General features: G+C 48.9%; 1 protein-coding gene across 1 annotated transcript in view; it reads left to right on the top strand.

Moving 5' to 3' along the window:
* ATAD2 (ATPase family AAA domain containing 2) overlaps positions 1 to 27183 on the top strand; it is a 315004-nt gene that overhangs the window by 259841 nt on the left and 27980 nt on the right. The window contains exons 26-27 of the mRNA XM_086966184.1: positions 4719 to 4852; positions 25562 to 25690. Coding sequence (XP_086822310.1) covers positions 4719 to 4852; positions 25562 to 25690 — 263 coding nt within the window. The remainder of the gene's footprint in view (positions 1 to 4718; positions 4853 to 25561; positions 25691 to 27183) is intronic.

The following is a 27183-nucleotide window of genomic DNA, read 5'->3' as shown; positions in this document are numbered from 1 at the left end:
GGTGTTCACGGACAACACCACCGCCATGTGGTACTTCAACAAACAAGGCGGGGTGGGGTCGTAGACCCTATGCCAGGAGGCTCTGCGCCTCTGGCAGTGGCTGGAACATCAGGGCGTGACCCTGGTGGTTCAACACCTGGCAGGCTCTGAATGCCAGGGTGGACGAACTCAGCCGTCGGTGCATGATGGATCACAAATGGCGTCTGAACTCGGACGTGGCGCAAGGCCTCTTTCAGCAATGGGGAGAGCCTTAGTTAGATCTATTCGCCACAGAAGAGAACGCGCAATGTCATCAGTTCTGCGCGTTGAAATTTCCAAGGCGGCACTCGCTCGGAGACGCTTTTCGTCGCGAGTGGAGTTGCGGGCTTTCTGCTTATAACACTTCTGCCCAGAGTGCTGAAGATCAGGCGCGACCGGGCCAAGGTTATCCTTGTGGCTCCGGACTGTGCAAGAAGATTCTGGTATCCTGAGCTACTCAGCATGTCAGTCGATCCCCCGATTTGTCTGCCTCTTCGGCAGGACCTTCTGTTGCAGCAGCAGGGGACGGTCCTGCACCCGAACCTGTCCAGTCTCCACCTACAAGCTTGGAGATTGAGCAGCAGCAGTTGAAGCCATTTGACTTGTCTCCCGAAGTCTGCGATATCATTCTGGCAGCCAGGCGTCCCTCCACAAAGTCGGTATACGCCTGCAGGTGGAACAGATTTGTGGCATGGTGCACAGCAAAGGCTGTGGACCGTCTCTCTGCACCCCTTTCTGAAGTTCTAGTCTTCCTTCTTTCCCTTGCCCAGCAGGGCTCTGCTCTGGGCACTCTTAAGGGGTACCTTTCTGCTCTTTCCGCCTTCTTACGGCTACCTGATTAGCCTTCCTTATTTAAGTCCCCCATTGTAAATAGATTTCCTAAGGGCATCACACACATGTTCCCTCCTGTTCCCTTCGTGATGCCCCAGTGGGACTTGAATTTTGTACTCGCTTATCTAATGTGTGCTCCCTTTGAGCCGCTCCATAACTGTCCTCTCCGTCTTCTTATCCTGAAGACTGCTTTCCTGGTTGCCATCACCTCTGCCAGGAGAGTGAGTGAGCTCCAGGCTCTTTCTTCTACTCCACCTTTCCTCTCTGTTCATCCGGACAAGGTTGTGTTACGGACAAGACCTTCCTTTCTGCCCAAGGTTGTCACGGCCTTCCACATCGGGCAGTCCATTACCTTGCCCACCTTCATTCTGCCTCGGCATCCCTTGAAAGAGGAAGAGAGGCTCCACCGTCTGAACCCAAAACGTGCGCTCTTATTACCTAGATCGCACACGCCAGTTCCGGGTGGATGACCAACTCTTTGTTGGTTACGTGGGCGTGAAGAAGGGAAAGGCGGTACACAAGAGGACCATTTCGCGGTGGATCATCTTGTGTATTCAGGCATGTTACTCCATGGCCAAAAAGGAGCACCCTGCTGGATTGCGGGCTCATTCCACTCGAGCCACGGCAACAACAACTGCCTTGGGCCGAGTAGTACCCTTACAGGACATTTGCCAGGCAGCTACGTGGGCCTCGCTGCACACGTTCGCAAGACACTACTGCCTGGACAGTCAAGTCCGGAGGGATGGCTTCTTTGGCCGTTCCGTCCTCCAGGACTTTCTGGTGTGATTATTGGTTCGCAGTCCCACCACCGGGGTTGGTATTGCTGGGGTATCTATTCTAAGGTAAGGAATCTATCACTAACGTGTCTCTTTCAGATGCACAAGTTACTACTTGTGTAACGATATATCTGTAAGAGACATTAGTTAGTGATAGATTCCTTACCGACCCACCCATCCTCCCCGTTCTGCGAACCGATATCTAGGGTTAAGGTCATCCCCTTTCAGGGCCCTAGTTTCATGGCACCAGTGTTGGTTCTATCATGGCTCTGCGGATCTGGCGCCGAAAAGCTGTGCATCAGAACTGACGTCAGCGCGCATGGGTGGCGTCTAAGTACTCCGACGCCATTCCGGCGCTAACGACGCCTATCGACGCGCAGGGGTATTGCTACGCAAAAATTTCCGGATCCAGTCTGACGCCTGGGGATATTCTAAGGTAAGGAATCTATCACTAACTAATGTCTCTTATAGTTATATCGTTACACAAGTAGTAACTTGTGCAACGGTTCATTACTTTCAAATCCATAGTCCTCCTACACAAGCATACATAGACTTTTCGGTTTGTAGCAGTACACCTGCTGATTCTCACCTGTATAGGAAAAAAGTAAAAGCAATCTGAGGTGGAGTCCTTGTGCTGCTGCATTGTAGGCACTGGAGGGAGAGATCCCAAGTTACCTTGAAACCAACCTTCACTTTAAAGAACACCACTTGCAATGTTCACACTCCGCACTAGATAGCAGGAGTATGGGCATCTACAATATTACAAGCTGCATTTGAGTGTTCTAGATGAGTAGCGTTTTCCTTTCTTTCTATGTAACCCAGGAAGTTTTGCTCTCTGCTAGAGCAGCACTAAACCCAATTACATCACATTGGTCATAATACTAAGAGTTGGTTCAGAATAGGTTCTATTTGAGGTTCTATTGCTCAGTATTTTGAGATTTGCGTTAAGAAAGAGTCTGCCATTATTCAAAGAGTAAAGAGATTTATATCAGTATGTTATGAGTAAGTCCCCTACAATAAATGCGATGTGTGTGAACCAGAAAATAAGTTGCTTGAATTTGGTTCATGTACACTGAAGGATATAAAATTTGATGGATGGAACGGAGCCAAGAAATCCTGTGCATTGCTGGAGTCTTCCACAGGATCTTCCTATACTAAGCCCAAACTCTTGATTGGATCGCACGGACTAGTTGTTTTTTGGAGTAAACTTTTTATACAAAAAAAGAAATGTTTTAGTGAAGCTGCTTTTTTAAATGAAAGCTGAATCGGAAGCGCCATGCAGCCCAGAAGTGGTCAGAGGTCACCAGTCTCTACAGGCTAGTCCACTAGTGGCAATTCAATAATTATAAAAAAGCCCGATACACCAGAAGGCAGCTAATGGACAAATTGTAATTGATACAAAATTATGGAATCTCCAGGACAAAAGTAGTTGGTGCGGGCGGATGCATCAATAATCGTGCATACAATAATGTATTTGCAAGTGTCAATCTGTGATTTTGGGAAAATATATGCTCAATCACTCTAAATACCCTGTCTCCAAAGAAACGCGAAACACTATTGCAAGTAAAAGCTGACTGGAAGTCCACAACCTTAAAGCTACAGCAATGCTCACAGTAGTCGTATCAATACACGAAGTTTCAGTGAGTGCGCTGCCAGCTTTATTTTCCTTCCACTTTTCAGCTGGACTGCTAAGGCGATGTGCGTGACAAATGTCGGAATGCTGCACGATGCAGTAATTACATTAATATGTGTTAATCGAACGCCAGATGTGTGGTACTTTGCTGGGCTGCACAGATTTACTCCATTATTTAATATTGGCTGTATGGCTACTGTTAATCAAATGTATAATACCTAGCACATAGGAGCTATAAATGCTTCCGGAGTTGGTTCTTGGACCCTCTGTTTTTCTGTATATTCCCTACTGTATAAAGTACTACCTTTACATTACCCATTTTCTATTCTTAAATTTCTTCGGTATTCAGGTGATTAAATGTGTTCAGTTTCAGTGTCTACCCCCAGGTCACCACTTTGAGTATTCTTCTCAAACCTGCTTACGCCAGAAAGTTGAGTGCTGTAGGTGGAGTACTTCGTTTTCAGGGTTAAATTCAGTAGGGTCATGGCTCCAGGACACCATTGGTAAATAGCCACCTTAATAGTCGATTCCCACAACCTCTGACTGCTGTTGGGCCCACAGAAAAGGCTTCACACCCATAAATTAATGATCTTTGAGAGTATGGGAATTCCCTCTGACCCTCCAGGTATGCAATTCTTCTAAAAACATTGTGGCTTATGATTTCGCTCACCTGGTAATTGGAAGGTGCACAGAACAAATACTGTACACTTTCATAAACCCCATGCCGCCACCATGCATCGCCCCCAAATCACTAAATGCTCCGATTTGCATTGGATTTCTCTGCATCATTTTAGAGTGTCTGGTTGAAAAGGGTTTTAGTTGACCTGTTTGGAAGATGTTGGGCTATGTTTGGAAATGCATATAAACATGGTGCAGCAATGTCTCTGCATATAAGAATGAAGCCTTGAAAAGTGTAAGAATAGATATCCTTCATATGGATGTTTCCGTCTTTAGGAGTGTTTAGAAACCAGTGAATCTACAATATGCTGCTGTTCAAGGGCAACCGAACACACAACCGTGGAAAGCACTGTTAAGCACCCATTGAGTACGCTATAGACTTTCACATGATCAAGAGAAGCTCAGCCCTTTTGGAGCACTGTTAATCAGACCTAGTGTAATTGGATTGCTGAAGATCTTGTGAGGATAAATCCCCGGAGATCCTAGTTACCCTGCAGATGAGTACTAGAACACACCAGGTAGCGAAGCAAGTCTCATTTTTTGAAGTTCTCTAAAACATTGAGTATGCTATAAAGAATCGCAAGTATCAGCAATTGTCTAGCCCATGAAGGTACTATCATGTGGCAAGAGAGAAATTTACGCAAACATTTGGGTTTTTGGTGTAAATATGTGAATAATGCTGCTCAACCATTTTTATTGATGCACATAACCATGCTTGCAGTGAGAATGTTTAAAAAAAAATCACATCGCCATGAAATGTTCAACTTGTTTGTTTTATGTAGACCTTGGTGTACTACGCATGACGCGGGCCAGGCATTCTTTAGTTGAACAGCAGCACCTAATCAACGTTGAAAAAGCTATGCAGATTTTGTCAGAACCCATTCCTGCTTTTTACGTGGACCATCAGCAGCTAAAAGTGAGTTCTTCGTACTGTAATTTTGATTTCATTGCAAAATTGTATTCCACGGTTGCCTCATGACAAATTCTTTTGTGTCCTTTGAGTTTGGTGGTAAAAATTGTGCAAAGAATGAGGGTAGCCACTGCTATTTCAGAATAGCATCAAAATCTAATGTGTTTCGGAAATATGCAAAGAAAGTGAAATGCCAAAGTTCATCAAGTGTTGAATCTAGTGTGGGATTAGAGAAAACAGTATAGGAACAATCGGAAGCGAGTGGCTAATAAATGAACGTAGTGCTCTTCCTAAACCCCCACAGTTGGTAATCCCCAGTCAGGATATGTGAAAGAATGGAAATCCGAGCACGCCTCACCAACATGCAAGGAACATTGCTCATAGGTCTGTCCTTTTCATTTTGTAGAACATTCCCTTGGTTTCTATTGCATTGGCAACAATCCATTGCCCATTCCACTAAGGTTAATGTAGGGTTTGCTTGTGTGGGTGGGTTGGTTTTGTGTGCGAGTTGTACTGGATATAACCGAATCAGTCACCAAGAAACCTTATTTGTAGACCATTACCTAAGCCTTACATCCATTGTTAAAACCAAGTACATCCTCTACTCCAGACGCCCCTCTAAATGGAGTAGCTTCCTCCGCCACTTACCCATAAAGAAATCTATCAAAATACCACATGGCCTGAAGCTATCCACCACTCCATCCCCCACTTTCACTGGAGAAATTGACATCTCCATCTTCAAATCAGGAAATATCCTCATTCAAGCCTCAGAAAACCACCTCACCATCTTCGAACACCACTTCAACCTATACGATCTACTTTCTTCACCTACTCATTCTTCTGCAGCCGCACATACACATGAAGACCTCACAACGACTCTGCTTCTGACTCCAACCCCACCTCCCCTTGAATCCTCTGATATCTTTGAAGTCTCCCAATCCCAGTCCTTGGATCCCACAGCTACTACTACACCCGCTCCCTCGCTTGACTCTTCCTCATCTTATCTAGTCAACCAAACCCTCTCCCCCTTTCCTCACTGACCTCCAACCTTTCCACCTCCTCTGTAGCTCTCACCCAAACCCCAATCTCATCCCTTTTACCCCTCTTTCCTCCTTTTCCCCCACGGTGACACTCTTTTCAACATTTCTCACCCGCATCAAAGAGGCACCACTCCTTATGACTTCCTTTATGATGGACCCCCCCGTAACTGCCTTCCCATCCCTCGAACGCTGACCCACCCTTCCTCCCTGGACCCAGGGGTCCTAAATAATTCCTACCCCCAAACCCTTTGACTGGTGAATCACACATGCCGCTTCCCACTTTTCTGACGACCCTAGGGATAAACCTCCTCCCTACCGCTGCTGGCGCGCCCAGGCCCCCTCCACCACTCACTGTGACTACGGATCCTCCTATTCCTCACTCCACTATCCCTGTGATCCTGGGGATAAGCCGCACCCTCATCTCCCTTCGCTCGCCTAGGCCTCCCCCGCAACTCACCACTGTCCACTCTGAATCTACTCCGGTTATCAACCCCAAACCCCTTAACTGCATGCTCATCAACTGTCGATCGGCTGCACTTCATGCAACTGAAATCTCGGAAACTATCCTCAGTGAAGCCATTGACATCGCCTTTCTTATGGAAATCTGGCTAAAGGCTCACTCCTAATCTATTCTTGACATGCTCTCCCCCCTGGTTACTCTATCCTCAGAAAAGATAGGCTTGACAAAATCGGGGGGGCCTAGCCATCATTTATAAAGATGATCTCCCACTTGTTAAGAACTCCGGTCAAACCACTTTCGAATACCTGGTAGCTGAACTTAAAGTTCAGCCCCACCTACCCCCCTATTCGGCTACATAATATTTATCATCCCCCTGGTGACCCTCTGCCCTTTGTAGATGAACTCTTATCTACTTTCCCAAACCTCGATTTCCTACTCCAATAACATCTTCCTCAACATTCACTAAAACAATAAAAATGACCCAACGGTTTTAACCATCAATGACCTCCTTGATGTTACCGACTCGATCCAACTTTGCCATTCTCCTACACACCACAAAGGAGCTACACTAGATGCCATCACTAGCAAAGATTTAGCCTCCCTCTTGCACATTGTCCTCATTGATTGGTCGGACCATCACCTCATCCTCTTCATGATCAACAGCTTTACTACTCCCCCCAAAAACCTTAGGAAATTACCAGATACCGTCACCTTATTCCCCCAGGCGAATTAGAGGCTAAACTTCAACTTTCTCCTCCCTCACAAAATGCTAACTATATCTCTGAACACTACAACAAAACAATCATAGAGGTCCATGACCAAATTGCACCAGCCAAATTAAAACTGCAAAAAAACATTCCCTCCAAATCCTGGTTTAATGCTGAGCTCAACAAGAAGAGACGTGCACTTAGAATGTCTGAGCGCTCCAGTAGACAAACCCCTCTCCCTCTAACCTCGCCCTCCTCAGATCCTCTAGAAGTAATTACAAAAAACACATCCTTAGTGAAAAGGCCTCCTTCTGCGCTCAACTTGATCAAGCCAAGAATAGACCCAGGGAATTATTCAACATTATCAAAAAACAATCTGCTTCTGCCACCCCCAAGTTGACTGCTACCAGCGAAAATTGTGAAGAAATTGCGAATTTCTTTACTGAGAAAATTGCCAAGATTAATGCATCCTTTGCTTTAACTACCCCCACCCCGCCTCAACAGTGTCTCCCCCCCTCCTTGTCCTCTCACCCTGGCTGCCTTTCTCTCCTTCGCCCCCTCCAGATCCTGCTCATCTCCCGGTCACCCCCAGGATTTTTCCCCCCTAGCCCACAGCCCACAAACAATGCATCTTGGCTTAATTTTAGCCCAGTTTCCGAGCTAGAAGTACTCCACATCATCACGAAGCGCAAACCCTCCTCTCATACCATGGACCCACTTCCTGCCAACCTCGTTCAAGACTTAAAGCAGATCATCACTCCTTATTAGACTACCATCATAAACTCCTACCTGGCCACGGGTTGTGTCCCTGTTTCCCTCCAGTTTGGCCAAATCTCTCCCATCCTCCAAAAAGCTACAGCTGACCCGAACGACCGTAACAATCTACGCCCCATCTCTAATCTACCTCTTCTTTCCAAAGCCCTCGAAAAATGCATCCTGCTCCAACTAGACACAGATTGACTCCTTTTTGCCTTCTGGATGTATTAGTCAGGCTTCCGAAAGGGTTGTAGCACTGAAACTGCAATGCTCAACATCGTTCATGATATCGATCACTCCCTCGACAAAGGGTGAGGCTTCCCTTCTATCCTTCTTGACCTTTCTGCTGTCTTCGATACGGTCAACCACTCTGCTCTACTCGATACCCTCAAAGTTCGGGTTGGCCTCAATGGTCCTGATCTCGAATGTTTCACTTCCTTCTTCAAGCACAGATCCCAACAAATCCTGGCAGATCATCTACAAGGTCAAAGTCTTCGAGTAAGTCCTAAAAGAAACTGAAGTCCAGGTGTGACTCTGCCTCTTCCTACCATTCTAGTTCTCTAGAGAAGGCGCAAGGGTGTAACCGTGCCTTCAAGTCTTATTTCGATTCTCACAAGGAGTTAATCCTTGTCCTTCCAATTTGCTGATAGGCTCTGCCTCTGAGTGTACAGACAAGCATATGAAATAAACTGACATCAGCATGCATAGGTGCACTGCTATGTGGCTCTGCTCTTCACTTCCCAAGTAGAATGGAGTTGGCGTGGAGTCGCACAATGCCACATATTGGCATGCAGGACCTCTGCTTTTGAGTTTACATATCTAGTCTGGATCCTGAGGATCTGTTGGTAGAGAAAGTATCCTCCAGAAGGAGTGCTACCAAAGGTAACTTCTTAATTTGTAAATGCAGTGGGTGAAGATGGATAAAGCAGATATTATGGATGTGTTTCATCAATTGGAGTAAGTTGTTGTCTTGCAAATGAAGCTAGTTATGACTGGTTCTGCCCTTAAGTTCTGATGGATTCTTCTAACTAAAGATTCTTGAACTTTAGAATACTCTGAGGTGCCAGACTTGATCCAGACGTTTTAAAACAACATTCCTGTATTTATATCAATAAGTATATCAATTAAGTTCGCCCTGGAGGTAATGGTCAAGCCGTAAATATGCACCACCCCTGTGTGTTATCACTTACTGTCTTTTTGCACCTTCATACGGTGATCATGAGCTGGTGCCCAGTTCTTTCTCGCCAGTTGACCAGGTTTTTTCTCAGAACGTTTCTTTAGTCCAATATGCAAGGAACCATGTAGCCTCCTAAAACAGGGTTTAAACCTTGTAGAAACTGCTGCAAGCAAATGTCTGACAGTTCATGAAAGTGATGGAGGTGGTTGCAGCACACCTCCAATTTTGTAGAGTAGTTGTGATGTCGCCAATGGCCTGGAGAGACGGAAATCATGTTTGCGCCTTGGCAGTATCCGGGGTCTCGCACAACTCCTCATGGTGGGACTGGAGGGACAAGGAGGAGCCATGATTTAAATTCATGTGGTGGTTTTGGACTTGCTAGAAAAGTGAGACCTCGAGGTTGAACATCCCAGTGAGCAAGAGGGAATCTGCGTCCTCTATTTTGACCAGGACTTCTAATGTTCTGACAGAGTTCTGTGATGTAGAGTTTTGCTTTGCGGTCTGGAATGGCCTTCGGGTTCTTCGTGCACTTGTTACATGACTTTAAATCATGCTTGGAGCCTAAACAAACGACAGACCTTATGGCTGGTCTGACGCAAACATCTGTTTCTGGCAATCCTTATGGTGAGTGTGAGAAGTTGGCCTGATATATGATGCTCACTAGTTCTAGTAATCACCTTGTATCAGTCCAAACAACCCTTATGGTGATTGGTTGTAAAGTCAACCTTATAGACCAGCTATCCAAATGGTAGCATGGACAAAGCAGTCTTAGGCTAAACTCTTTTGGCATGTGAAGCCAGCTGTTTTACCACATATAACCCCTTGAATACCAAATGAAAGGACACCACACAGGTAGTTATGAAAATAAACAAGATATTTATTAACTAACAACCACCTCTGAACTCTTTATGAGATCAGAGGGCTAAGCACATGACAAGACTCTTGGGAAAAATACGTTTAAGTTGCACAATTACGATGTTGCCCTAGGGGCACAACAAACCATATACTAAGTAAGTGGAATGTGAAAGTCGATAGAAGGAATGGAGCTGTCCAGAGGCTGTAGGATCGCTGGGACCACACTACCCTAACTCTAGGTAAGTAATAGGAGGCCCACGGAACGCGTGTGCAGAGTGTGAACTCACACGCGAGATGCGTAACAGTGTCTATGGACAGTACAGTTCAAGTAAAAGGTGAGTACGGATAATCCTGACTATGTAGGACTGAAACTACTGTGGAACTGGCCACTAGGAGAGTCCAACTACCCTTGAGCACCGAAATGCGCTGGTTACCTCACCCACAGGCTGCGGGTGCATAGGTGCGAAGTCGTGTCGGGTTCCGGCGTTGAAGTCTATGGAGCCTGGAAGAAAAGATGCTGCAGGCGACCAGGAGGAAGATGTCCGGTGTGATTCAAGGGTGGATCAGTGAAGAGGAGAACCTGAAAGCAGAGGGGACAATGTTCAAAGTCACTAGCCAGTGACTGGAGTGGAACCAGGAGTGGAACCAGATGTCGTCGTCGCGATCAGGTGAAGAGTGGACGCTTGACTCTGCAGCCACGTGGACCAGGTGGTTTCTTCGACGACCAGGATGGAGGCACTAGCTGTCCCACGCAGGCTCTCGCTGTCGGCGGTGTCTGATCCGGATTTGCAGTCAACTGCCCTTGTCAAAGGCAACCCACGCGCTGAGTGGGAACGGCGTCTGGAGTGGACCAGGAGGGTCCGGGGTGCTTCTCCTTCACAGGGAAGCCAGGGCCAGTCTGGAGCACCCAGACCAGCAGATTGGATTTCAAGGTTCGTCGTCTAGGAGGTCACTAGCCAGCCGGCAAGTGACCAGACAACGCGTCGAGCAGCAAACAGGCAGAAGGGCCCCACGCAGATCTCGTGGATGCTGGAGGGCTGGTCTTCGGTGCAGGAGCTGCTTGGGGTCGGGGCTTCTCAGTCCCCAAAGCACTTGGACGAGGTTACCTCAGAAGTCGTGCTGGAGCGAAGTGCTGCTTCTTTCAAGATGGCCGGTCCCGCGTGTCTCGTCGCACCCACGGATCTCAGCTGTGCTGCAGATGTAGGTAGAGGTCGGAGAGGTCTGGGAATCCGGGTCTCGTCGGGCTCTGAAGTCTGGATCCTCGAGGGAATACGACAAAGGGAAGCCGCTGGACGCTGATGGTGCCTGCTTGTGCAGGGTGGACACTCCTTGCCCAGAAGGGAGATTTCTTCAGTCTTCTTGGCAGAAAGTCGAAGTCCAGAGTTTCTTGTAGAGTTTCGATTCAGGATTAATCTAACTCGGAATGGGCCAGCTCCTACCTTTATCCTGCTAAAGGGGGCTGTACTATCACTAGGTCCCTCCTATGGGTGGGACCAGGAAGGGGGGGTGGTTACACCCCCTATCCTTTGTCCGGTCTTGCACCAGAGCTGGGGCTGGAGAGCCCCACGAACTGGTTTAGACCGGTGTATGCACAGGGACACCTTGTGTGCCCCAGGCATGTCTCATTCCTTTCAGCCCTGTCCTACCCAATACACAAAATCCTGTCTGGGGTGGTGCTAGCACCTCCCAAGGCAGGAAACCCTTTGTCCAAGTCTCCCTCGCTGGAAGGACTCCCAGCAGCAGGAGGTCAGACTTGTCTGTGGTGGCAGCATCCATTTTGTGATGCTGAGGCTCGGGTTCACTTTAACCGGGGTTCAGTTAGGTACATGTCGTGTCCCTCTAGAAGGGTGGAATGCTACCCCTGTCGCCAGAATTAGCGAGGGGGTAGTATTCCAATTCGTATGACGCCTTACTCGACATGTTTTGATAATGCTATGCCAAAGTTGGCAATAACCGCGAGGATTATAATGCACTTAAGAGTATAGGGTATAGCGTTATCATGGAAACAGCTAAAGGACTTGGTTCTGAAAGCTGTAGACAGGCTCAGCTCATGCCAGAGCACTATCTCACATAATTCCAAGCACTCTGCCTCTAGGATTGTTAAGGCCTGCGATGGGAGTGACTTACAGGAGTATATGTGTCCATTTTAGGGTTAGATATAGAGATACTATATGTGAGAAGTTGGCCCGATATGCAGTGTTCACTATTCTAGCGATCACTATGCATCGGTCCAAACGACCCTTATGGTGATTGGTTGTAAGTCAACCTTAGACCAGCTATCCTAGTAGCGTAGATACGAGCAGTCTTCGGGCTAAACTCTAGAGGGCCAGCTGTTATACCATCACATACCCCTTGAACACCAAGTGAAAGGACACCACACAAGTGTTATGAAAATAAACAGTGTATTTATTAGAATCACAACAGCCCTGTACTCTTTATGAGGACAGGGTACTAAGCACACAACGAAACTCTTAGGAAAATACTTCAAGTGCACAATCAATACAAGTGCCCGAGGGCACGGTAAGTTTAGTGGTCTCGGGCGGACCCGATAAGGCAAGTCGGAAGCTATAGGGACTCGGGACCCTTAAATAAGAAGGCTATGCGGGCACCGAAATGCCGAAGTTACCTAGCCCCAAGGGCTGCAGCTGCACAAGTCTTTACAGACGTCGGGAGTCTTCGCTGACGAGCCAGGAGCCGGAAGGAAGGAGTTGCTGGCCGGCGACCAGTGGAAATAGTTCGTAGAGATCCAAGCCTGGATCAGAGATGGATGACACCTGAAAGCAGAGGGGACCAAGTTCGTACTACTAGCCAGTAGTCGGAGGGTACCAGGAGGGCACCGTATGATCGTCACCTCGACTAGGTGAGTGGGCGACGCTAGGCTCTCCAGTCTCACGGACCAGGAGGCGTTGTCGGCGACCAGGATGGAGGTGCGAGCTGTCCCACGAAGGTTGATGCTGTCGGCGTCGCTGGGCCCAGGATTGGGGCAACAAGCCTTGGCAAATTTCAGGGCCACGTGGTGGGCCTAAAATGGCGTCTTGAGTGGACCAGGAGGGTCCGGGGTGCTCCTCTCGCAGAAGGGAGCAAAGGCCAGTCTGGAGCAACCAGACCAGCAGCGTTGGTTGTCGGATGTCGTCGAGAGGGTCACAAGCCAGCGGCTAGTGACCGGACAACGTGCTGAACAGCAAAGAGCAGAAGGGCCCCACGCAGATCGTGGAGATGCTGGGAGGCTGCACTTCGGTGCTGGAGCTGCTCAGGGTCGGGGCTTCTCGGACCCCAGAGCACTCACCAGAGGATCCCTCGGTGGTCGTGCTGATTAAGAAATCGTGCAGGTCTTGATGATGGCCGGTCCCTCGGTCTCGTCGCACCCACGGTTCTCAGCTGAGCTGACGATGTGGGTAGAGGTCAGAGGTGCCAGGGAAGCCGGTTCTCGTCGAGCTGGGCAGTCTGATTCCTGAGGAAGGACTTACAGCAAACCGCAGAGTTCTTAGATGGTGCCTGCGGATGCAGGGTGACTACTCCTTAGCCACAAGCGAGAAATCTTGAGAAGAGTCGAGAGTTCCTTTCGTAGAAAGTATTCTTGATTCAAAGATGATCTAATTTGGAAGGGTCCCCGCTCCTGCCTTTATCCTAAAGAAAGGGGTGGGTACACGACTAGGTCCTGCCCTAGGGGTGGGACCAGGAAGGGGGGTAGCTACACCCCTCTCCCCTGCCGGACTTTCCCCAGGTCAGGGGCTGGGCGCCCCTGGAACTGGTTCTAGCCGGCAGTTGCGTAGTGAGCACCGGGGTGCCACTCCGCAGTCACCTTCTTGTAAAGCCCTGCCTACCCCGGATACACAAAACCCTGTCTGGGATGGTGCGAACACCGCCCCGGACAGGAAACCCTTTGTCCAAGCTCTCCTCGCTGGAAGGACTCCCAGCAGCAGGAGGTCAGACTCGTGTCTGTGGTGGCAGCATCCATTTTGTGGAGCTGAGGCTTCAGTTAACTTTAACCGGGGTTCACAGTTACGTACATGTCGTGTCCCTCTAGAAGGGCGGAATGCTAACCTCGTCGCCAGCATTGGTGAGGGGTCAGCATCCCGATTCGTATGACACCTTACTCGACATGTCTTGATAACGCGACACCGAAGTTACTAATATGGTACGCGTTATCATGGAACAGCCATTGGGTCTTGGTTCCGCAAGCTGCAACCGGGCTCTGCTCGTGCCAGAGCCCAATTCACACGATTCCACGCACTCTGCCTTCAGGATTGTCAAGGCCTGCCATAGGAGTGACTGATAGGAACTCGGGTGTCCATTTTAGGGTTAGATATAGGGATACTATACCTAAAGCAAAGGGCGAGTACGCCACCTTGCCCCAGCTGTCGTGCAGCCAGTTGTGTCAGATTTAGATGGCCATCCAGGGTGGCATAATACATGCTTCAGCCCCCGGTAGGCCCTGGGTACACCGATGCCCTGAGTGACAGGGTCTGACAGGGTGGCCCAGTACCAATTGGAAATGTACCTAAGGTACATGGAATCCATTTTAGAGAGAGAGCAGTAGGCCTGGGGTCCTGATTGGCAGGGCCCCAGGTCAACTAAGTCGGAAAACCAGCAAAACACCAGGCAAAAAGTCGGGGGTAACCATAGTCGGGTATCTACCTTCCTACACTAGATCTAAAGCAAAGGGTGTTTACACCACCTTGCCCCAGCTGGTTGATCAGCCAGTGGTGTCAGATTTGGATGGCCAGCCAGGGGTGGCATAATATATGCTGCAGCCCCTGGTAGGCCCTGGGTGCACCTATGCCCTGGGTACCTAAGGTACACTGTACAGGGGCTGATATGGTGACACAGTATCCAATTAGATATGTACCTATAGTACATGGAATCTATTTTACAGAGAGAGCAGTGGGCCTGGGGTCCTGAATAGCAGGGCCCCATGTCAACTAAGTCGAAAAACCAGCTAAACACCAGGCAAAATGTTGGGGGCAACCATAGTCAGATATCCACCTTCCTACAGTGAGAACTATGTTGGTGCATGACGGATTGAACTATGTTGGTGCATGACGGATTAGATACAGCACCACCAGCGAGGAATTAAGGGAATTCTGCGGAACCTGACTGTGGCCTGGGCGTATTCACAAAATGAGTAATCTGCGGTTCGAAGTATCCATCAGGTAAGTAATTTGTTCTTTTGATGGTGTAACGACCGGATTTTTAGGACAGGCAGCTCACCAACCGTGGCTAACCCAGCCGTCACGTAACGACACTCTTCTCAGGCCACTATTTACAAGATATCTAGAATACTCACCTGACAAAGTGAAAAGAAGCTATTTACAAGCCTGTACAATCAAAGATACCACTAACATCTAATGGATTCCATATCTTATCCTATAGTTACCTCACTTTACGCTATATTTATAGTCCCGTAAGACTTTATCTTTATAGTCACCCGACTTTATCTTTATCTTATGTTTAACGTCACCAGACGATATCTTTATAGTCTCACGACTGTCTATGCTATGTGGGGTAGCTCTATCAACAATTTGGGCATTCCTGCTTAGGAGCCGATTTCCCTTCACCAGAGAGGAATCACCCATCTCTGTCAGCAAAAAGGGGCCCGACCTTCCTCCACAGAAACTAAGGGCCAATTATATGTTCTGTCTTGCAACCATCTTTGATCCTGAGTAGTGTACCTAGTTATCAACAGTTACCCGCAAGTGGGGGTGTCTCCCAGCCCTCTATACATCAGCATCTGGTTAAAAAGGAACCCTTTACTCTCTCTGAGACCATAAACAAACAGAATTTGACTGGGGTCTCTTTATTACAATGACCAGGATCTAAATGACTAATGCTCTATATAGCGCAATGATAGAATTCAATTATCAACACATACATTTATATAAAGAACTGAAAAGTAAAGATGGTTAATCGTGGCATACAAATAGATAGCTGAAAGAAAAGTGATTAATTGTGAACAGATATAATAGAAACATTTTAAGAACACCTCACCCTATTAAGAAGGGTCCAACTCTGTCCCCCTCTGGTGGAATTAAGACTCTCTCCATCACCATGGCACCACCACCAACGGACCAATATCTGCTGTCTGTTCCTCTCTCTCTGGTGGAATCAGGACTCTCTCCCTACTGCACCATCACCAACATGCTAAATTCACTCCACTGGTTCAACTGCTCCAAAAGCTCCAACTGGCAGCTCCAACTCTTCCATCTGACTGGCAAATGCTTCAATACATTCTGGCAGCTCCAGCTGACAGTTCCAACTCCAAAGACCAACTGACTGTTCTCTTCAGCTCCAAAAGCCATCTGATTTCTACCATTCCAAGATCCATCTGCCAGCTCTGCCTCTCTGCACTTCGATAATATAGAGTGCTCTCTACTCATGGAAATTTCCAACAGAAAGCTGCCTCCCACCGAATTCCTGTGCCAGCTCCAAGGCTCTCTGCGCTACCGCAGTGGACACTTGCATGTTGCGTCTGGACCCAAGAGACCAACACATTCCTTCGATAAGAACCAGTTTCCACTGGCTTCTCTCTAGCACATAACAGGCTTAACTCTAAACATCACCTTTACCCTGCAAGCACCTCAGTCAGCAGAGGCAAGACAAAGATGGCTGCTCTCTATTTTAGTGGAAAACAACTACGGGGGGGCTCTAATCAGCAAGGCTGAGCCAAAATATCAAAAGAACAAAAAGAATTGCCAGTGCTGATGTGAATACTATTTAAACAACCAATGTCCAAACCTGAACTCAAAAAATAAGAACGGGGTGCACTATTTAATAGTTTTTTATTTTAAACAAAATTTAAACCAAGCAGAAAATGTTCAATATTTTCATTTACACAGAGACATATTTACAAAAGGACACAAAAAGCTAAGATCGCGATTTGGAAACCATCAATCATACCGAGTTTCATACATATCACATCCATTCAAAACACAATCACACCATTCAGGGACAAGGGGAATATACAGCGCGATTAAAAATCTGTACACCAGTATATACTACAAAATCAAACAATAGGCCACTGTCTGCGAAGACCTTTTTTCGAAAACAGATAACAGAACAGATCGTTGTGTATTGTACAATCCTATACAAGTTAACAAACAAAAAAACTTCTAAATAATAAAACACAGTATTGTACTAGCGACCAAGGGAAAACAAATCAACTCTTGTCGCTCTGGCAGACACGTTGTGGCTAGGGGCCTACGCGTTTCGAATCCCGCTGGTTTGTAAGGGATTCTTCTCAGGGCCTTCTGTAGTATCTGAATAAAAAAGGGGGAAAAAACAAACGTACAAGAAAGAAACAAATTACCAACAAGAAACAAGTGTTTTTGAAGTACGGAAAGAAATTACCAACAAGACACAAATGTTTTTAAAGTAAACAAGAGACTCAACATTAGAAAACCCGACAAAGTGAGTCCCCGTGTTTGTGTTTTTCATACCAAAGGAAACTGAGCAGATTTAGAGCTGAAGCGTGGGGTGATACAGAGGTCTTGATGTCTAAAATGAGAATGCAAGTTTTTAGATTAACCTTATGTGACTCGATGTAATTGAGAGGTTGGAACATAATCGACAATCCTACTTGCCTGGTGTCCTTGCGTAAAGAACCGGCGGAGGCGTAAAGGACAAAGTTCCTTCAATAGTATGAGTTGGCCTTGAAGTATCAAGGTGGATTTTGTCGTCCGTTCTAAACCGAGAGAAAGGAGCGGTTTATCGACTGCACTTCGCTTTCCACCTTTTGAGTAAGGTGTGGTTTTCCACCTTTTGAGTAAGGTGTGGTTGTCGAACTAATATTACCTGGGCTCATCCAGCGCGGCGCGTTTGAGGAGATTTACTAAATTCTTCACAAGGAAGGAAGGAAACGCTCCGAGTATCTGAAGGAGCTGGAAAATCCTATTTCGAAAGGGATAAAACAGAGGATGTAATCGAGCACGGTGGGATTACCATAGGCTGAAGAAATATATAAGCAACAAGCGCTTACCGCCTAGGATATCAATCAGGCTTTCTACTATTGATAATTCTGACACGTTCAGGGGATTTTAACTTTAGTCCGACCTGAAAAAAGCAGGCAGAGTTTTAGAAAACTTTAGTGGCACCACCAAGGGAACAAGAGCAGAAGGCGGTTCGTTAACTTACTAGTGCAGTCAGCCGGCAGCCGGCGGTCTACTGGCGTTGTAAGGGGTGCTACTCTCTGGCGCATGCGTCTCACAAACCAACGGTTGTGGCTAACTCAACTATATAGGGTTATGTCGCGCGCTTTTGAGAACGGAACCAAAACCCGGAATGGAATACAGGGCTAACGTACTGAATAATCAAGAATGAAAGGAAGAATTTCATAGTTTGAAAATTTCACTTAATTCATTCAAGCCGGATGTAGTGGTGTCGAATTTAAGAATGAGATATGCCTCTCTCTTGGATAACTGTAAATCCATGTCCCCCCCACGGGGATCTTTTTCAATCCGTGATATCACCGTCCATTTGAGGTCACTGATGTTATGTTGAAGTTGTGTCCAATGTTGCACCAATGGTGCATTCTCGGTTTTATGTCTCAGTCTGGATTTATGTTGAGAAATGCGCTGCCGCACTTCTTGACTGGTTTTGCCTATATACAGAAGTAGACAAGGGCATAATATGCCATAAACGACATATTTACTTTTACAGTTGCTGAAAGAATTGTGTCTCCACGATATTCCATTATGTTGGAAAAGGGAACCTTCCACTGTGGAGGCACAGCATAAGCAACTGCCGCATTTGTGATGGCCCGTCACTGGTGGCATTCCCATCATTTGTCTCAGTGTGGGCGGTCTAGGTGTGGGCAAAGCCGCACGGACGATGTGGTTAGCTATGTTGTTTTCCTTCTTGAAAGCGAACAGGGGTGGTTCTAGAAGGTTATCATCTATCTTGCTCACCAAATGCCAATTTTGATTAATGATTTTTTTAAGAAGGGTCCAACTCTGTCCCCCTCTGGTGGAATTAAGACTCTCTCCATCACCATGGCACCACCACCAACGGACCAATATCTGCTGTCTGTTCCTCTCTCTCTGGTGGAATCAGGACTCTCTCCCTACTGCACCATCACCAACATGCTAAATTCACTCCACTGGTTCAACTGCTCCAAAAGCTCCAACTGGCAGCTCCAACTCTTCCATCTGACTGGCAAATGCTTCAATACATTCTGGCAGCTCCAGCTGACAGTTCCAACTCCAAAGACCAACTGACTGTTCTCTTCAGCTCCAAAAGCCATCTGATTTCTACCATTCCAAGATCCATCTGCCAGCTCTGCCTCTCTGCACTTCGATAATATAGAGTGCTCTCTACTCATGGAAATTTCCAACAGAAAGCTGCCTCCCACCGAATTCCTGTGCCAGCTCCAAGGCTCTCTGCGCTACCGCAGTGGACACTTGCATGTTGCGTCTGGACCCAAGAGACCAACACATTCCTTCGATAAGAACCAGTTTCCACTGGCTTCTCTCTAGCACATAACAGGCTTAACTCTAAACATCACCTTTACCCTGCAAGCACCTCAGTCAGCAGAGGCAAGACAAAGATGGCTGCTCTCTATTTTAGGCTTCTAGTCTCGAAAAGAGGCAAAGAAGGCACAGAATCATGCCAAAGCCAATAGGAAAACCCTACAAAGTGACTCATAGCAATATACTGAGATGGCAGTGGACTACTAGTCATCACTAATCTAAATAGGGCAAATTATCCTGTCGCTACAGATGGATATTTCTAACTGCAGATTACTCATGTTTAGAATAGATACCAGAGCAGTACCTCCCAAGGTGTTGGGTCAGTAGAATCAATCAGATGAAGTCATGCAGTAGGGAGTGGGTGAAATGCCCTTGTTCGAGGCATGTGGGCTGCTGAATTCATATCTGTGCATAGATCGCCGCCAAGTATCTGAAAGAGACACGTTAGTGATAGATTCCTTACCTTAGAATATCCCCAGGCGTCAGACTGGATCCGGAAACTTTTGTGTAGCAGTACCCTTGCGTGTCTGTAGGTGTGGTCTGCGGCTCCGCGTCAGTTGTCGGCGTCGTGGGCGCCGTGATGACATTGTCGGAGTACTTAGACGCCGCCTCCGCGTGCTGACGTCAGTTCTTCTTTTTTCCGCGCCAGCAAGCGCAGATCTGGAAAAAGCAGTACTTCTAGTCACTTTTTGACTAACTTTTTGGATCATTTTGATCATCTTTTCGACGTCGTACGACTCTGATCGGTGCCATAGGGATGCATGGATTTAAGCACTGCGAGGATTGCGACCGCACAGTGTCGGTCACGGATCCTCACCACCTGTGTCTACTTTGTCTAGGCGTCGACCACGACGACAAGGCCTGCTCCGACTGCCGGGCCCGCTCTTCGAAAGCCAGGCTGGAGCGGTCCCCAGGCGACTCAAACTCCGGCAGTCGGTCCCACGCCGCGAGAGGTCCCGGTCCCACGGGAGGTCGAGGGACAGGTTGCGGGGTCGGAGCCACCACAGCTCCGAGAGCCGACACCACTCCTCCGGGTCGAAGTCGTCGTCCGGTAAGAAACACAGGAAGTCGAAGAGGCGTCCTCGCTCTTCTGACTCCCCGCGACGCGGCCGGTGGTTTCGGTGACACCGCCCACGTGGCTCTGTCGAAGTCGCGGGCGCCGCGTCCAGCTCCACACCCACCGGTCCCTGGGCGAGACGCAACGCCGGACGAGATCGAGCGCTTCCTCATGGCCATGAGGTCCCTCTCTCCTCTGACGGGCTCCGCGGGGCCTTTGGGCCCAGCGGACCAGTCTGCTTCGACGCCGCAGGGCCCGGTGCCGCGGGACCCCACTGGACCCGCTTCGGGATCTGGGTAGTCGCCGGTGGACCTTACGAACCCCCCCCCCCCCCAAGGCGTCGGTCCGTCAGGTGTCACCTCCGGCGCCGTCCTTGGGTGGCGCTGTCCCCGATGCCTCCCTCCCTCCGGTTCCGGCGCCGCTCGACGGCGCCGCTCGACGGCGCTTGGGGAGTTTTACTTCAATGAACCGGTCCCATCAATTGTTAACCCAGATTATCAGGATATGGGTGATGAGTAGTGGGAGGGGTCTGAGGACCCTCTGACCCGAGAGTGTCCGCCTCAAGAGGACTGGACAGGTAAACTTGGGGATGCCAGCGGTCTGGACACCTCTCCAGACACTGGTTTTGTCTCGCCTCCTACCGTGACTTCGGAGGAGGGGGCAACCTACAGTGTGGTGTTGATGAGGGCTGCCAAGGCCTTGGGCCTTGAGCTCCCAGGCGCGGCCGTGAGGACTAACCTCACTGAGGTCATTAAACCGCAGTCATGCCCGACAGAGCCTCTGCTGCCGTTTCATAAGGCCTTGACAGACGTTCTTTTGGGCACTTGGACCAGGCCCGCTACGGGTTCGCCCGTAGATAGGAACGTGGCCAGACGCCACCGCCCGGCCCCGGGCGATCCAGTTTTCCTGTCCACCCACCCCACCCCACCCCCGAGAGCCTGGTCATCCAGGCGTCCACTTCAGACCACATTCCCGTCGGCTCCGCCGGACAGGGAATCCAAGAGGTACGAGATGTACTTTAAAAAGGTCTTCTACTCCCTTAGTCTGGTACTGCGGTCTTCCAACGCCGCATGCCTCTTGGGCCGCTACACCCACTCTCTGTGGGATACGGTTGCGGAAGTGCTGCCAGAGTGTCTGTTGGAGGTAAGGGCCAAACTCGGCCAAGCCCTTGTGGAGGGCTGGGATGCAGCCAGATATTCTATCCGGTGTGGGCTGGATACCACTGACTCACTAGGTAGAGCGATGTCAACTGTGGTGGCAATTAGACGCCACGCCTGGTTGAGGTCCGCCAACTTTTCGGCCGATGTCCAAAACACATTGATGGACATGCCGTTTGATGGCCGTCGCCTTTTTGGTGACAAGGCAGACCATGCGCTTGAGCGCTTTAAGGGCTCCAGGGCTTACGGCCAAGTCCTTGGACCTATCGGCCCGCGCCAGCAAACTGGTGCCTTTCGCTCCTTTCGTGGCCAAGGAAGGGGCGCTCCCACACGTGCTGCCAGCCAGACGCCGCAGGCTAACATCCAGCGCAGTGGCGGCCGTGGAAATCGCCGTCTAGGCGGTCGGGGACAACGGCGAGGCCAGTCCACACCCTCCCCCGCAGCATCGGCCTCAAAACCCTCCTAGTCCGTGCTTTTCGGCCCATGTGATGCCAGTGGGGGGCAGGGTTCGCCATCACCACTCTCACGGGCGCACTGTCACTTCGGACAGGTGGGTGCTGCAGATCGTCCGAAGGGGCTATTCCCTCCCCTTCGAGACGACCCCTTAAGCCATGCCACCGCAACACCACCGCGTATCGGGGGATCATTTGCGGCTTCTGCAGGAGGACGTTTCGGCCCTCTTGGCCAAGGGGGCCATCGAGCGCGTTCCTGGGCCAGAAGTAGGACGTGGTTGCTACTCCCACTACTTTCTGGTAGCCAAGAAGGGCAAAGGGGGCCTACGCCCTATCTTAGACCTACGGAACGTCAACGGCTTCCTCCGGAAGGCGAAGTTCAAGATGCTGACTCTGGCTCAGGTCTTAGCTGCCCTGGACCCAGGAGACTGGATGGTAGAATTGGACTGGCAGGACGCTTATTTCCATATCCCCGTCCTGCCGGCCCACCGGCGTTACCTGCGGTTCACGGTAGGCCACGAGCACTTTCAGTTTACCGTGCTCCCCTTCGGCCTTACCAGTGCCCCACGGGTGTTCACGAAGGTGATGGCGGTGGTCGAATCTCATCTGCGCAGGTTAGGGGTTTCAGTCTTTCCTTACCTCGACGACTGGTTGTTGAAGGCGGGCTCGCCCCAGACAGTTGTCAGCCTCCTCCAGACGGCAGACCTCTTGCACCAGCTGGGGTTCTCCATCAATGTGCCGAAGTCACACCTGTGCCCCTCTCAGAAGCTCCTTTTCTTCTGAGCGGTTCTTGACTCTGGGCAGTTTCGGGTTTACCCACCCGAACAGCGGGTTTGGGATATACAGGCTCTGGTTACAATCTTTCAGCCTTTATCCCGAGTTTCGGTCAGGTTGACTCTGCGGCTTCTGGGGCTGATGGCCTCCTGCATCCTTCTGGTGCATCACACCCGTTGGCGGATGCGGGCTCTGCAGTGGGACCTGAAGTTTCAGTGGGCCCAGCATCAGGGCAACCTGTCTGACCACGTCCTGATCTCAGAGGGCACTGCGAGACAGCTGCAGTGGTGGCTCACAGACCAAGATTGGGTCAGTGGCAGATCCCTCTCCCTTCCCCAACCGGAGCACGTAGTTGTGACGGACACGTCCCTCCAGGGCTGGGGAGGCCACATGGGAGAGGCAGAGATCAGAGGCCTCTGGTCTCCGGCAGAGTCCCGGCTCCATATCAACCTTTTGGAGCTGCGGGCGATTCGTCTAGCACTGAAGGCATTCCTCTCCTCTGTCCGAGGGAGTGTAGTGCAGGTGTTCACGGACAACACCACTGCCATGTGGTACTGCAACAAACAGGGCGGTGTGGGGTCGTGGACCCTCTGCCAGGAGGCTCTGCGTCTCTGGCAATGGCTGGAACATCAGGGCGTGACCCTCGTGGTTCAACACCTGGCAGGTTCTCTGAACGCCAGGGCGGACGAACTCAGCCGCCAGTGCATGATGTATCACGAATGGCGTCTGAACTCGGACGTGGCGCACGGTCTCCTTCAGCAATGGGGAGAGCCTTGGTTAGATCTATTCGCCACTGAAGAGAACGCGCAATGTCTTCAGATCTGCGCGTTGGAATTTTCAAGGCTGCACTCGCTCGGAGACTCTTTTCGTCGCGAGTGGAGCTGCGGTCTGTTGTACGCCTTTCCGCCTTTACCACTGCTGCCCAGAGTGCTGAAGAATATCAGGCGCGACCGGGCACAAGTCATCCTTGCGGCTCCGGAATGGGCATGAAGATACTGGTATCCCGAGCTACTCAGTATGTCAGTCGATCCCCCGGATCGTCTGCCTCTTCAGGAGGACCTTCTGTCGCAGCAGCAGGGGACGGTCCTACACCCGAACCTGTCCAGTCTCCACCTCCATGCTTGGAGATTGAGCGGCGCCAGTTGAGGCCATTTGACTTGCCTCCTTAAGTCTGTAACATCATTTTGGCAGCCAGGCGTCCCTCCACAAAGTCGGTATATGCCTGCAGGTGGAACAGATTTTTGGCATGGTGCACAGCAAAGGCTGTGGATTCTCTCTCTGCCCCTCTTTCTGAGGTTCTTCGTTCTTCTTTCTCTTGCCCAGCAGGGCTCTTCTCTGGGCACTATCAAGGGCTACCTTTCTGCTCTTTCAGCCTTTTTGAGGCTGCCTGATCAACCTTCTTTGTTCAAGTCCCCTATTGGTAATCGATTCTTGAAAGGCATCCCGCATACGTTCCCTCCGGTGCCCTTTGTGATGCCTCAGTGGGACTTGAACTTGGTTCTTTTCTGATGTGCGCTCCCTTCGAGCCACTTCACAACTGTCCTCTCCGCCTTCTTACTTTAAAGACTGCCTTCCTGGTAGCCATCACCTCTGCCAGGAGAGTGAGTGAGCTCCAGGCTCTATCCTGTAAACCTCCTTTCCTTACGGTCCATCCGGACAAGGTTGTGTTGCGGACAAGGCCCTCTTTCTTGCCCAAGGTAGTCACGGCCTTCCACATCGGGCAATCCATCACCTTGCCCACCTTCTTTCCGCCTCCGCATCCCTCAAGAGAGGGAGAGGCTCAACCGTCTGGACCCAAAACGTGCGCTCTCGTTCTATCTGGATCGCACACGCCAGTTCCGGGTGGATGACCAACTCTTTGTTGGTTACGTGGGCGCTAAGAAGGGAAAGCGGTGCACAAGCGGACCATCTCCCGGTGGATCATCTTGTGTATCCAGGCGTGTTACTACTTAGCGAAGAAGGAACCCCCTGTTGGGCTGAGGGCTCATTCCACTCGGGCCACAGTGACTATAACTGCCTTGGGCCGAGGAGTGCCCTTGCAGGACATTTGCCAGGCGGCTACGTGGGCCTCGATGCACACGTTTGCAAGACACTACTCCCTGGACAGCCAAGTCCGGAGGGATGGCTTCTTTGGCCGTTCCGTCCTCCAGGACTTTCTGATGTGATTATTGGTTCGCAGACCCACCACCGGGGTTGGTATTGCTGGGGTATCTATTCTAAGGTAAGGAATCTAATACTACTACTGTTTCTTACAGATATATCGTTACCGAAGGTAAGTAACTTGTTCTTTCGTTCCACTTGTAGGTGGTAGGGAAGACCTTTCTCTGAGATCAGAAAACTGGCATTAAATCGCCACATAGTTATTAATATCTGGCCTCCATGAGGTTTCCAACTCTGTTTTATTATTCTGTGAATGTGTGATTTAAAATGGTTCATTGTGCTCTCTTTTTGTGCATTTACTGAGTTTGCACCCTTTGCTGCGAATGTGCATAGCTGCAAAGTTGCCCAGGTACATGTGACTAGTTGGGTCAGTCACATTTTTTTCTTCGAATTCTGGGAATTGTCGTCTTATTTAACACAGTATAAAGCAAGGACTAGAAGTTTCAGAATTACATTAAGGGGGGTTGGGACAGGACTCTCTAGTCACAAGTGGACGTAGGAAATTTGGCATCTATGAATGTTCTCAAATAAGGCAGTCGTGTGAACAGCAGAACTAGTGGTTACCTCATTTGTATTGTTTCATCTGGAATTTCAATGTTTGAAGACTTGCCTAAACAAAATGCATCTCTTTAAATGCCTTATGTGTTTTCCCCCAGAATCTATTGGACAAAGTTACTCAGAAGAGCCATGGATATAATGTATGTCAACTGGAAAAACTTTATGCATTGCTTGGGCAGTGTATATACAGACACAGGAAGCACTACGACAAGACGCAATTAGTGGAAGTAAGCCTGTTTTTTTGTTGATTTGTGATGGTTACAAAGCTAAGGTAATTCACATCTTGTACATGAATTATCTTCTATACTTGATTAACAATTCTAAGGGGATACATTCCTAGTTGTCAGACTCGCACAAAATGATTTGGTGCACTGCACGTGCTCCCGCCATTCCATTATTCAAGCCGAAAAAATGTGTTTACTATCAACATTATTAAAAGACATTTAGTTTAAAGGACTGTTACGCACTGTTAGAAATGGGAGTCTCTAGTTGGCAGTGGCTTGCATCCTGTCCTAGTAGGGACCCTTATCCTAGTCTGGGTAAGGGGATTACATAGCTAAGAACCCTTGCTTACCCCCCTTTGTAGTTTGGCATGATCAGTCAGGCCTATCTCAAAGGCAATGTGTAAAGCATCTGTACAAAACACATTGTAACACAGTTAAAACACTACAAATGGACACCACACCAGTTTAGAGAAATAACCAATCTTATTCTGAATAAAACAAGACCATGTGATTTTTGTAGGTACATCACCAAGGGGAAAAAACGGGCTTGCTTTGGCCACTTTAACGGGGTGAATGGTCTTCTCAGTAGGTACATTTCAGGGTTTGCTTGATTCCACCATTTTACGGTTTGGCTTTATCGATGAGCTGATGTATTACGGTAGCACAAGGAAATGCTGTTTACTCCAATATTGTAGCTTCAATAGATTCACGTACTTTAATCATTTCCCCTTTGTCGAGACAGTCTCCGGTATATAAAAAAGCAATGCCTAGCAGCTTAGCAGTATAGCTATCTGAAAAAAGGTCTAGACCCATTTCCCTTTTGCAACCCATAACCTTTATGTAAAAAAGGACCAAACATTTCACTTAGCCAATCAGAGCTCCTCACCCTCTAGAACCCTCCTGAGAGAACCTTCTACCCCCGAGATGTTCTACCGGCACGTTGTGCTAGGGTGTCTCCTTTGAGCTCTGCTCAAACTCTGGATTTCCAACTTTGTAGAAGCTTGATTTCATTCTATTTCTTGTGGATTTGAGAATTTGGTTATCTATTTCTCATCTACATCCTTGAAAATGTCTGGAAAAGAGAAAAAGGGTCTTTGTAGAGCCTGTGCCACCTGCTCTAAAAAGAGACTTTACACTGATGACCCACATGAAGACTGATTTTACTGTCTTTATCTGGACCACCAAGCAAAGGATCGCAAGGTATGTTGCACTTTCTCTAGCAGGACCCTTAGAGATCGTGAGGGACGCCTTTTAATTTGGCTTCAGAAGATCAAGGCCAGAAAGGAGGTGGTTTCTAGTGATAGTGACCATGAATCATCTTCTTCTTCCAGGAGATCTCAAAAAAGATCAATATCTCCTCAAGCTCATTACACAGGGGGCCGTCCTGAAAAGGCCCTAAAAAAGACCACTCAAGGGTCTTCAGGGCGTAGTCCTTCCAAATCTCCTTAGCCAAAAGTAAAGGAGAGCAAAGGACACACTTTGAGAGAAAAAGGATC

Source organism: Lissotriton vulgaris, chromosome 4_1 (genome assembly GCF_964263255.1).
Source record: "Lissotriton vulgaris chromosome 4_1, aLisVul1.2, whole genome shotgun sequence".
Taxonomy (NCBI): domain Eukaryota; kingdom Metazoa; phylum Chordata; class Amphibia; order Caudata; family Salamandridae; genus Lissotriton; species Lissotriton vulgaris.
This window is presented reverse-complemented; position numbering and strand designations above follow the sequence as displayed.